The following is a 12,869-nucleotide window of genomic DNA, read 5'->3' as shown; positions in this document are numbered from 1 at the left end:
TAATGTCAATGTCACGCTCCTAAACCTTCTATTGAAATATCCAAACTGCCAAACAAAGAGCCAGTTTGGTGTAGTGGTTAAGTGTGCGGACTCTTATCTGAGAGAACCGGGTTTGATTCCCCACTCCTCCACTCGCACCTGCTGGAATGGCCTTGGGTCAGCCATAGCTCTGGCAGAGGTTGTCCTTGAAAGGTCAGCTGCTGTGAGAGCCCTCTCCAGCCCCACCCACCTCACAGGGTGTTTGTTGTGGGGGAGGAAGGTAAAGGAGATTGGGAGCCGCTCTGAGACTCTTTGGAGTGGAGGGCGGGATATAAATCCAATATCTTCATCTACCTCACAGGGTGTCTGTTGTGGGGGAGGAAGATAAAGGAGATTGTGAGCCACTTTGAGTGGAGGCCGGAATATAAATCCAATGTTTTCTTCTTCTTCTTTGGAGCACCTAGGTGCATAGACTCATGAGTTCTCCAACCAGAGGTGGGTATGGGCGAATTTCCGATCTGCAGCAATCAAGTTCCAGCTGTCCCTCACTCTGACTCAGACTCTGTCTCAACTAGGTGAGCTGGCTTCATTCCTCTTCCAGTTCTTGGAACTTGCAGATCAGGGGTTCTCTATGACCCATTTATCAGAGCTGGGATTAAGCAAAGTTTGTGCAGTAATAACAAAAAGGCTGGACTGGCAAATGTTCATAGCTGATGCCAAGTGAGTCTGCATACTTATATATCTGGGTTCTGTGCCTTTTCCTAAAGGAAATCCTTGTCCTGTCTTATGATTCCTGCTAATTGTAGGTTGTCCTCCTTAGCCCGTTTTAATGTGCTCTTTTTGGTGGAGCTGATAGATATAGGGGAATCCCATGTGAGTAGAGGTTCTGTCCCCGTGGAGTTCAGGTGGTTGCATCCATGATATGGTTTGTTTTTTCTTCATATGTACGGTATGTTGTGCAATGAACAATTATGTTAGCTCCATTTATGTCTACCTACCCAGTCTGTTCTGTGCATTATAATCTATACACATACACACACACAAATATATATAATATATTACTACATTTACAATGGTTATACATATGATATAGACATTGACTTACATAACTATAGACATAAGCATAGGCAAGAACACAGGCAATGATTTGTGGTCATTTACTTTGTATACAATATCGATTTCCCCCACAAACTATAACACTACACCAGTTTATTCATTACAATTGTCTATCAGAACTTTCTTGGCTATAAAAGATTTATTTTATATATACTAAATTTTCACTTCTGTTTTATCTTTTTTTATCCTTTCTTCATTGTTTCATATCTAGCATTTCATTATAACAAACATGTATTGCCTGACTATCTGATCTAATGCTGGCAGTCGTCTAATTCTGATAACTAGATAGTAATCTAATTCTGATAACTTTTAAAATGCATTAGTTCCATTCTCTTATGATGTAATCTTTTGAATCTGAACTGTGTGTATTTACTTACTGTATTTTACTGAATGTCTTTATTAGGCCAAGCCTGAGTAAGTCCAACAAGCTGTTGCACTTTATGGATTATTTTATTGAGAATAAACTGCAAATAAGTCAGGTGTGACTTTATGGCAAAAAAGTCAATAAAATCTGTATACATTTTTTTTCCTCCACACCATTTTCAATAAAAAGGTTTAAATGGTTTTAATTGTAACTGTCTATATGTGCTTTATGGTATTTTTAAATTTCCATCATGGAGAAGAAAAAAGTGATAGGAAATTTTAAATGCCATAGTTACTCAAAGGGAAAGCAACCAAAAGGGAAGTCTATATGGAAAAGCAGATGGCCTTGAATTTAAGATCACCTGTCAAAAAAAGAGGCCAGCCAAGCAGAGTTGTCTTTCTCCAACTGACCTCTGTCTTCCAGCTTCCCCCCCCCCTCAAGGTCCCAAGAGCTCAATTTTTCACAGCAGTCATGGACTATGGCAGAACTTCTGCTTCCCTCTACTGGTCTGGTTGACCAAGGGCCAGGAAGGAAGGAAGAGCCCCCCCCCCCCCCCGCACAACTCAGTCTCATGAGCTCAGCCCCATGCCTAGCTGAGAGAGAGGCTAGCCTTACTTCCCCTCCACCAAGCTAGAAAGTACGAAGGCAAAGAGTGCACCAGCAGCACTTCCAGCTTATGTGACTGAGGTGCTCACCCTCTTGTCTCTGTCTGCAAGTGTACCAGAGAGGTGAGGAGGGGGTCCTGATTCAGCTAGGTTGTGGTAAGAGCAGCTCCCCTCAGCAGACCCGACCAATCATAGAAAGGAGATAACTTTACATAAATTTGCATCCAAGTTTAAGGTGATCCTCCCTTTTAAAAAGGGAGCCCCATGGCACAGAGTGTTAAAGCTGCAGTACTGCAGTCCTATGCTCTGCTCACAACCTGAGTTTGATACCAGTGGAAGCTGGTTTCAGGTAGCCGGCTCAGGTTGACTCAGCCTTCCATCCTTCCGAGGTCGGTAAAATGAGTACCCAGCTTACTGGGGGGAAAGTGTAGATGACTGGGGAAGGCAATGGCAAACCACCCTGTAAAAAGTCTGCCGTGAAAACGTGAAAGCAACGTCACCCCAGAGTCGGAAACGACTGGTGCTTGCACAGGGAACCTTTCCTTTTCCCTTTTAAAAAGTCCCCTAAAAGTTAAAAAAAAGTATTTGCATAAATACTGTATGAATAAAAAATGTCACAACAATTTAGTATTTAGTGACGTAACCCAAAAAGTTCTGCACTGTGGCTTCCATCTACTGCCAGCATAGACAATTGGGAGCGAGCGGTCCCAGAGGCGCACACTGGATTGTGGAGTCCCTCAGGGGGCAGTTCTCTCACCAATGTTATTTAATATCTATATGCGCCCCCTTGCCCAGATTGCTAGGATACATGGACTTGGGTGCCATCAATATGCAGATGACACCCAACTCTATCTGCTAATGGACGGCCGACCTGACTGCGTCCCAGAGAATTTAGACCGGGCCCTGCAGGACATGGCAACTTGGTTGAGGAGGAGTGGGCTGAAATTGAATCCAGTGAAGACAGAAGTCCTTTGTCTAGGTCGGGGCGCTTGGGGAGGGGAAATACCTCTCCCAGTCTTCGACGGGGCGCCACTGAAAGTGGCGCGCCGGGTCAGGAGTCTGGGAGTCTTACTGGAGCCTTCACTATCAATGGAGGCCCAGATTGCAGCCACTGCCAAGTCAGCCTTTTTCCATCTAAGATGGGCAAAGCAGTTGGCTCCCTTCCTAGAGCGCCAAGATCTGGCAACGGTGATTCATGCAACGGTCACCTCGAGACTGGATTACTGTAATGTCCTCTACATGGGGCTGCCTTTGTACCGAACCTGGAAGCTGCAGCTGGTGCAGAATGCGGCGGCTAGATTGCTGTTGGGGCTTCCCAAGTGGGAGCACATACAGCCTGGGCTGCACTGGCTGCCAGCTGTATACCGGGTTCGTTACAAAGTGCTGGTTATTACCTTTAAAGCCCTATATGGTCGAGGACCTGTCTACCTTAGGGACCGTCTCTCCCCATATGAACCCCAGAGAGCACTGAGGTCAGCCGGGAAAAACTTGTTGACTATTCCCGGACCGAGAGAGGTGAAGTTGCAAAGCACCCGTAACCGGGCCTTCTCCTCTATAGCTCCGAGCCTATGGAATCAACTTCCAGAGGAAATGCGGGCCCTGCGGGACCTTGAACAGTTCCGCAGGGCCTGCAAGACCATCCTCTTCCGATTGGCCTTCGCTGAAGAAGAACGAAACTGTTAAGAAAAACTGCCATCATAAAAGCAAATATAGCACTAGCACTTGTATTAACTAATTTTTAAAACTTAATCTGAATTTTAACTAAACTGTTTAAATGTAATTTTATTTATTTCTGTATAATTAATGTTTGAATTGCTGTTAGCCGCCCTGAGCCTGCTCCGGCGGGGAGGGCGGGATACAAATAAAATTGTTGTTGTTGTTGTTGTTGTTGTTGTAGACAAGCCCCAGAAAATCCACCTGTATCTGGGAAAAGCCACAAGAGAACAGTTCTCATAACTCTCAGTCAGAGCTGCCCAAAGTACCCAGTGTGCCCTGTGACTGGGCAAGGGTCTGATTGGGAGCCACCCAGACAACTATTTATTTTACTGTTTTCCTCTCCTCCATTTTAACCTTACAACAGCCCTTTGGGGTAGGTTAGACTGAGAATGTATGACTGGCCCCAGGTCACCAAGCCAGTTTTTGTGGCAGAGTGGGGATTCAAACCTGCATCTTCCAAATCCTAGTCCATTATATCACACTCATATTTACTGGACCTGCACATATCCCTACCGTACCAGTGGCACTACATTTCTGTTAGCAATGGAACTACTCCAGTCCTTCTCCTGCCTGCGGGGCCAAAATTGTGACTGCCCCATTCATTTTATGTACATAGAGTCATACTAAAAACTTAATGGATTTTATAACTACTAATATGTCTCTAGTAGGTGCAGTTCCTGTGGCAAATTCCATATCTGGGGTTTAAAAGCAGAGCGTTAAAAAAAAAAAAACTGCAGCAAGGGCACAATTAGTGGAGTAAGAATTAATTATTATTCTCTTTGTTCTCAGTCAACGATATGCATGAGGGGAGGGAATAGACAAAGTGTGATTTATTTGAATGTGTGGTGTTGTAAAAAATACCAGGCCGTTTTGTGAGTTCCGTGCAGAAAACCCACTTAGCCACAGAGATGGCCTTCTCAACAAGAAGACAAATACCTGTTTTGGTTAAAGGGCTTGAGAAGAGCTGCTGCAGAAGCCTGTTCTCTGAAGTCCTCAACACCACCACGATGTCAGCAGGAAGGGTGTCCCTGTTCTTCTCCAAGAAACCATACGCATCATACTGCACCTATATACCATGGGAGATAAAAAGTGAACACTTATGAAGATACCTTCTACACAGGGCTTTTTTGTAGCAGGCACTCCTTTGCATATTAGGCCACACACCCCTGATGCAGCCAATCCTCCAAGAGCTTTCAGTAGGCCCTGTAGTAAGAGCCCTGTAAGCTTTTGGAGGATTGGCTACATCAGGGGTGTGTGGTCTAATATGCAGAGGAGTTCCTGCTACAAAAAAAGCCCTGCTTATACTGAATCAGGTCACCTGCTCATCAAGGTCAGTACTGTCGACTCAGACTGTCAGCAGCTCTCCAGCATCCCAGGTGGAAATATTTCACATCAACTACCATCTGATCCTTTTAGCTGGAGATGCCAGGGATTGAACCTGAGACCTTCTACATGATAAGCAGATACTCTGCCACTGAGCCATGGACCTTCCAATGAAATGAAGTGCAGAACGCTGCGGCACGGCTGTTAATGGGGCTACCACGACGGGAGCACATTGAGCCAGTGCTGAGAGAGCTGCACTGGTTGCCTGTTGTGTTCCGAGTTCGCTTCAAGGTGTTGGTATTAACCTTTAAAGCCCTCTATGGTCAGGGACTTGCCTATCTACAGGACCGCCTTTCCCCATATATCCCCCAGAGAGCACTGCGATCAGGAACAAAAAATCTGCTGTCTGCCCCTGGCCCAAAAGAAGCCAAGTTATGCATAACGAGATCCAGGGCTTTTTCGGTGGCAGTACCAGAACTTTGGAACACCCTCCCAGAAGCTATAAGGGCCCTGCGGGATTTCTCGGCGTTCCGCAGGGCCTGTAAGACTGAACTGTTTAAACAGGCTTTTGTGGTTGATTGAAAATGGGCTGCCACCGGACATCCTACAGAATGCTGGCGATCATAGTCAGAAGTCAATACCGCCTAGATTGGACTAAGACAGCGCTAATAGTTTTAAAATTGATAAGTAAATTATGGTTTTATATGTTTTATTGAATTGATTGTTTTTATGATGTTGTAAGCCACCCTGAGTCCGCTTGCGGAGAGGGCGGGATGTAAATGTAAAGTAATAAATAAATGAATGAATGAATGAATGAATGAATAAATGAATGAATGAATGAATAAATAAATAAATAAAATAGCTGTTTACAAAATCTTGCTATACTAGTTAAAGGAATGGGGCAACTGCCCCAGAAGGCCAACTGCATTCAAAGGGATGGAAGGAAACAGCACCCACCACAGTCATAGAAACAAGGCATGTGAAATATTCTGGTGTGGATTTAGATATATGGTCTCTAGGTTTTGAAGTGAGGAAGGAAGGAAGGAAGGAAGGAAGGAAGGAAGGAAGGAAGGAAGGAAGGAAGGAAGGAAGGAAGGAAGGAAGGAAGGAAGGAAGGAAGGAAGGAAGGAAGGAAGGAAGGAAGGAAGGAAGGAAGGAAATCTGAAAGCAATTAATTGTAGCAAAATGAAGAGAAGCTTCACTGACTTTCTGCAAATCAGAAATGCAAATCATTAATGGCTTTTACCTTTCCAGCATAGTGCTGAATGCCAAAGCACAACTCCACTCGTTTGGGTCTCCAGAAGTACTTGCATCTTAAGTTATCTTCAAATTTGTCTAATTGTTTGAAAAAGAGGAAACATCACACAGCTTCTCTTTTGGCCCCTCGCTCCATTAGAGCAGCTAACCTTGCCTATGTAATCAGAATTGCTATGTTTTAAAAATTACTCATAATTTAACCCTGCTAATTGTAGCCCCCCTGCATTACGCTTTTGACATCTCTCATGCCTTTTTTGCTTTTTCTTTCAGCTTGTTTAAAGAGGGAGTTGCAGCCCAATCCTACATTTACAGGTCTACAATAGTTTTATAAGATTTCCAGATTATACAGCATTCTCAATATTGTTGCAAATTACCATTCACAGCAGAGCGTAAGGATAAATGCTTCTAACCACATGGAAGCTTATTGAGGACTGCAGCCATAAGCACATAAGAAAAGGCCTGGTGGATCAGACCTATGGTCCCTCTAGTCCAGCACCCTATCTCACATAGCGGCCAACCAGTTCTTCTTGGACATAGAGGTTGAGGTTTTTCCCTGATATTGCCCTTTAGCATTAATATTCAGAGGTCTACTAACTGAATGTGGAGGTTTCCTTTCGTCACCATGGCTAGCAGCTACTGATAGACCTTGACCAATTCCCCACTAGCCTTATGCTGCTCTCACGCTCCTCTTCTTAGCGGGGCTTCCGTTGGATTTCACACTATCTGCCCCGGGGTTGCAAATAGCTTTGCCTTTTTCGCACAGCAAACAGAAACTGGTTTCTAGAGGATCTTCTTCGCTACGCGAAAGAGGCGGAGTGAGTTGCAGCCTTGGGGCAGCTTGTGCGAAATCTGACGGAAGCCCCGCTGAGAAGAGGAGAGTGAGAGCGAGGTAAGGTTAGTGGGAAATCGGCCCTATTCTCCGTGAAGCTGTCCAATCTCCTTTTAAAGCTGTCTGGCCTTGTCTCTCCCGAATCAACTCCATCGGGTGTCCCCAAGTTCTAACAGTGTGAGAAAGAAAAAAGTCCTCTTTATCTATTCCATCCTCAGATAATTAAAGGACTAGAGTGGACACACAATGTTGTTATGTCTGTTCACCTCACTGATTTACACTGAATGAAGATTTATTTGGGGGTAGAGATGTTAAATGCCACCACACATTCTCTCTCCCCTCCTCCTTCACTGTTTTCTAAGTTTTGCCAAAGAAAACCCATCTGTCAAAGTGTCCGTGTATTAAGACTGCTGGAATTAATCAGTTGGATAGAAGAATGAAAGCATCTTCTGCTTTTTCTTGCCTGCCCAGCAGAGAATGGCCTTCAATCTTGTTCTCAAATCTCTATTCAAGCCTTAACTATGTGTGTGAAAAAAGCTTTTGAAATGGAAAGTTCAATTACCTGCCATTTTTAATTCCCACCTTCAAGAAGCCTAGGGTACCATATAAACTTCTCTCTTTGCCTTATCTACTTAGTTTTTATCCTACATGTCTTCCAGGGAGCTCATGTTGGCATCTGTGGTTCTCACCTCTTCCACTGTATTCTTGCAACAACCCTAGTAGGGAAGGCTGAGAGACAGGCCCAAGGCTATCCAGAGAGCTTTGTGCCAGAGTGGGGATTAGAACTCCTTTCTCTCCAGTCTAGGCCTGACATTCTCAGCACTTCAGCACACTTGTCCTGGATCTTCCAGTGATCAGGATATAGTGGTAGTAACCATGCTTATCATTTATACAGCTCTTTTGAGTGCTCCAAGTGCTCTCTCTCTCTCTCTCTTTCATCTATCTAGTCTGTCTGTCTATCTATCATCTATCTATCTATCTATCAGTCATTTACCTATCCATCCATCATCTATCTGCGGTTGATATAGATATAGAGATGTATCACATTCTGTTTATGGTTATATCTTCTTTATATAGTCTATTATGTATTTTCTTTAATTTATATAGTCAACTTTTGAGGTAGGATCTACGCCAAAAGCCACCTCCACTCCCACACTGTAACAAGAGGGCTTCATCCCCAGTAACCCCTACAAAATTCTTATAAAGTTGGTCAGTATTATTATGTCCAAATTGATTTTTTTAAAAATAGACCATTTATAGCTTGCCTTTTCTCTTGGCTCTCTGCAGATGAAGAGGGAGGCTATAGTGGATACCAAGTGGGTTTCCTAAGACCACCTTATTGAACACACCCTGGAGGAGAACCTTGAGACTGAGATACCCTGGTAAACAGCTTAGCTTTTTAGCAGCTATACTATACTCACTTTTGTGTAAGGCTCTCAAGAGAGGTAATAGAAGGAGGAAGGAGCCGCCTAAGCCTAGGATAATTGGACATGTCTACTATTAACATAAACATGTTTTATGGTTATATCTTCTTTAATTTATCATCCTGCCATATTTTGCAGCTGTTTAAAATACTTGACTATTTCATTTTAGACATTAAGTTAGGTTAAGACAACAGATGACTGACTGTCATATCTAGAAAAAGGAAGACAGTAACACATTCTGTTTTCATTTTATCACTGTTGGAATAGGAAGACTGTCTATAATTGAAATTGTGATTCCAATACTAGCAGATGTCTAGGATGGGGTGTGCTAATTTCCATTGTTTGGCCAGCTGGCACAAAATGGTGAACAACAATCAGTTTTTATTCAATCCGTGGGGTGCCAATCAGACCAAAGAGAGTAAACAAGAAGCCAAGGATTTGTGTCCCGAGCTTAAGACTTTATTGGTCCATCACACAACCAATGCTGAATCAGAGAAACAATCATAAACTGCCTTTTCCCTTAACTTTGAGCACACAAACTGACCACTGGATTTTTCCGGGTTCTCATTCACACGTACCAGGGCTGTATGCACATAGATTGTATATTGTCCCTGTTCACACAACATCATGACCATTTATTGGGAAGATTGTGGGTAGTGTACACTCCCATTATGCATGATTGGTAGGCTCCTGGAACATGTGATTGTAACATCAGGAAAGTACTTGCGTCTCTATTGTAATAGAAATTTGCAACATCTTTGGAAGTGCTAGATTTCTAACATTCCTATGGACACACTAATGACAACAAGGACTTGCTTCTCCTAGACCCTGCTCACCTCAGTATTGTGAGAATAAATTATCATCTATTTCTTTTAAAACGCATTTTCCACACAGCAGATTAATCAGAAATAATGGCACCAGAAGAATCTATATCACAGCAAGATGAGCTAATGCTCAAAGAGTTCATGGTAGATGCTGAATCCATTTGTGAATAATTAAAAACAGCAAGGACACTGTATGTGGAAAAACTCCAGCTGACAGAGTCTAATGCACGTAAAGTATTTAGTAGGTTAAACAAACACCCAGAGATTCAGTACATGACCCTGATGACTAGTTAAAACAATACTTTAAAAGTTTCATTGCATTCCTTTCTCAGTGTGCATTAAATCGCTATTTAAGTTCATACCAACTAAAGTGAGATCTGTTGCTTGGGGAAATCGACTTTCTTCATCAAGCAGAGAAAGCAGACCCATTGGTTTCTGAAGGAACATGTCTAGGAGTGGCCGGTTGTCTTCATATTCAATCACAGGAGCATCAATTCCTTCATTCTGATATTCCATCTAACACATGAGAAAATTCAACAAGATTAAAACATCATCTCGAGAATATTCTACTTCAACAATCTGTTCTTCACAACTCTATATACTCTCAACCAGGGCTTTTTTTTGTAGCAGGAATTCCTTTGCATATTAGGCCACACCCCTTTTATGTAGCCAATCCTCCAAGAGCTTACAGGGCTCTTATTACAGGGCCTCACTGTAAGCTCTTGGAGGAATGGCTACATCAGGAGGGTGTGGCCTAATATGCAAAGGAGTTCCTGCTACAAAAAAGCCCAGCTTTCAACAATGACAATATAATAGCATAAACCACTGCACACAGCATACAACATCTGTAGGCAAGTTTGGAGGCAAATGTATGTCATGCCAGATATTTTCACTAGTTTAAATGTATGTATTTATGTGCCTTTACTGAAGATTATCCCTTTTGTCTACAGCAGTGATTCCCAGCATGGTGCCTGGGACTGCTGAGGCGTCTGCCAGTGGCCGTTTGCTTCTTCCCCAAAGTGTCTCTTTCCTAAAACAGAAGGCTGATCTTCGCTTTCCTTCTTTTCACTGAAGGAGAAAGTGCTAAGACACCAGGAGATATCACCTCTACTGCCTAGAAAGCGCTCATTCAGAAACAGCTGCTTGCATCATAGGAGGAACAGCCCAACATTTTGTGATTCCTTCTCATGGATCATTTTGTGATTCATTATGCCTATAGCAATTAGGGATGCCAGCCTCCCCCTCCCCCGTGCTGACAGGGATTCCCTGGTTTTGGGTGCTCTTCTCTCCGGGTGGCCAGCAGGAAGGAAGTACCCCCCCCCCCCCCGTTATGTAGGCACATTGGTGACATTGTGCAGGGGTGCTCTGGTTTTTGGGCAAAACTCCATGATAAAAGCTAATTCTGCCAAAGAGGTTTTACCCACAAGATAGGGTTAGCAAAAGCAATTCAGAGCAGGAAACCATATTGGCTTCTTTAGTCAAGTGTCTTAACTCAGAGAGACATGGTGGACAGATCCAGGCAGGGGACGATGAGGGTTCCCATGAACAAAAGTTTGATCATGCCTCACTTGAGATTTACGAAAGAGAAGTGAGGGGGGAAGGGCATCACAACAGATGAGGGAACCAAGCCCCCTATAGTTCAAATACTGTCAGGCTGATGTCTCATGGTACCTCATATAGTTCAAATACTGTCAGGCTGATGTCTCATGGTACCTCATATAGTTCAAATACTGTCAGGCTGATGCTTCATGGTACCTCAGATCTATGTTCCTCTGAGGTTCAAGGTAAAATACAGCAATACTTAAATACAATTTTAACCAGAGGTATCTACATATGTTGCAAAAATGCCAAACCTGGATTAATTTGTTTCCGAAAACAGACAAATTAGTTTCCCCCTCACCTATGGTGAAAATACAGTAAGGGATGCAGTAAGAAGGAAGATTCATAGCATAGGGAAAAGATGGAGAAAAGTCACTGTCTAATGTTCACATCTCTCACAATCCCCACATTCTACTTTATAAACCTTGTTACAACTCCAACAAAGGTAAGTTTACCTGCTCAAGTGCAAATATATGCTGATTGAAATAAAATTGGATCTGCTCATTAGCGATGTTTATGCACAGCTGTTCAAATGAGTTTCTTGTGAAGTTCTCAAATCCAAAAATATCCAGAATCCCAACATTCATTCCACTCTGAGCATTGCTGGGTGGGGGGAAAAAATTCAAAATCTATTAACTGAACAAGTTTGGAGAAGCTATTGGGCACAGTAATAATGTAAACCAAAATAAGTTCTCAAACCAGATCTTAACCTGAACCAAAACTCATCACTGCTAAGCTTTGTGACCTATAAACTCAGCACTGAACCTCAGCACCACTGCTTTCTTTTTGTTTAAAAACAGACGCCAATACTAATACATAAGGCTGCAATTTCCACCAATCCCACTCGCCACCCCCCGATTCCCACTGGGCTGTTCCAGAAGGTCTTTTTACTCTTTCTTACTCTGGTTGAGTGAGGTGGGCTGCCCAAGAAGATCAGGACTTGAGAGAGACCCCACTCCCAATTGGGAAGAATAACAAGGTAAGCAATGCCCTAAATAGATATATAAAATACATTATGTGATCTCACACACTTAAATGTGTCCCATTCACTTGCTGTAACAAAACCAAGGGAATGGATTGCATGTGTGTGGTGAACACACAGATATACACCTTGTCATTGTATCACTTAATACATTTTGTATTTGGTATAGAACTGAGCAATATAAGATTCATGTATCATCACAGTAGGATGAATCCATGAGCATGAGCCACCATGAACTAACCTTTTGAATTTTATTTTCAAATGTTTCCATGTATCCATAAAAGTCTCCATCAGCAACTATTCCATATAGATCAATAGCTCATTAAATGCTCTTCTCTTATTCCTTAAGATCTTGATGCTGTTTGCATTAATCTACCTACACAGCAGCTTATAAAACACTTCCATTCCTATATGTACAGCTAAGCCAGTTTAGACATATTTTAGTGGACAGTTTTAAAGTGTGATTTCACCATGTTAAATGTTTTACAAGCTTTGATCTTATTGCTAAAAGGACTCCAGTAGCTTTTCTACCATAAAACACACTTGGAAAGCATCGTTCTGAATTGGATCCTGAATAACATTTCTGCCCAAAATGCCCCCACCCCAGATTCTGTCCCTGGTAAAGAAGGGATGCCCCCCAACAAAATTTCATGGGACATCTTTAGCTGCTAAGGGAGAGGGGAGGCGGGAAAATCACACTCCACAGGCAAAAAGTTTTTCCTGCAGTAACATCAGTCTGGACCCAAGCCAATATCTTTTCAAAGAGTTGATGAGATTTTAACCCCACAATGATCCCATTGACCTAGTTGGTTAAATCCCAGTCAACTCTTTTGAAAAAACACTGGAGTTAA

At 42.8% G+C, this 12,869-nt stretch overlaps 1 protein-coding gene across 1 annotated transcript in view; it reads right to left on the bottom strand.

The window, feature by feature from the left end:
• The window catches only part of MYO3B (myosin IIIB), a 411,089-nt gene that overhangs the window by 203,784 nt on the left and 194,436 nt on the right, over window positions 1-12,869 (bottom strand). Inside the window, exons 19-22 of the mRNA XM_060257443.1 lie at window positions 11,492-11,639; window positions 9,800-9,953; window positions 6,350-6,438; window positions 4,717-4,846 (exon numbers count right to left, since the gene is read on the bottom strand). Of these exons, the coding sequence (XP_060113426.1) occupies window positions 4,717-4,846; window positions 6,350-6,438; window positions 9,800-9,953; window positions 11,492-11,639 (521 nt within the window). The remainder of the gene's footprint in view (window positions 1-4,716; window positions 4,847-6,349; window positions 6,439-9,799; window positions 9,954-11,491; window positions 11,640-12,869) is intronic.

This window comes from Heteronotia binoei, chromosome 16 (assembly GCF_032191835.1).
Source record: "Heteronotia binoei isolate CCM8104 ecotype False Entrance Well chromosome 16, APGP_CSIRO_Hbin_v1, whole genome shotgun sequence".
NCBI classification, from domain to species: Eukaryota; Metazoa; Chordata; class Lepidosauria; order Squamata; family Gekkonidae; genus Heteronotia; species Heteronotia binoei.
This window is presented reverse-complemented; position numbering and strand designations above follow the sequence as displayed.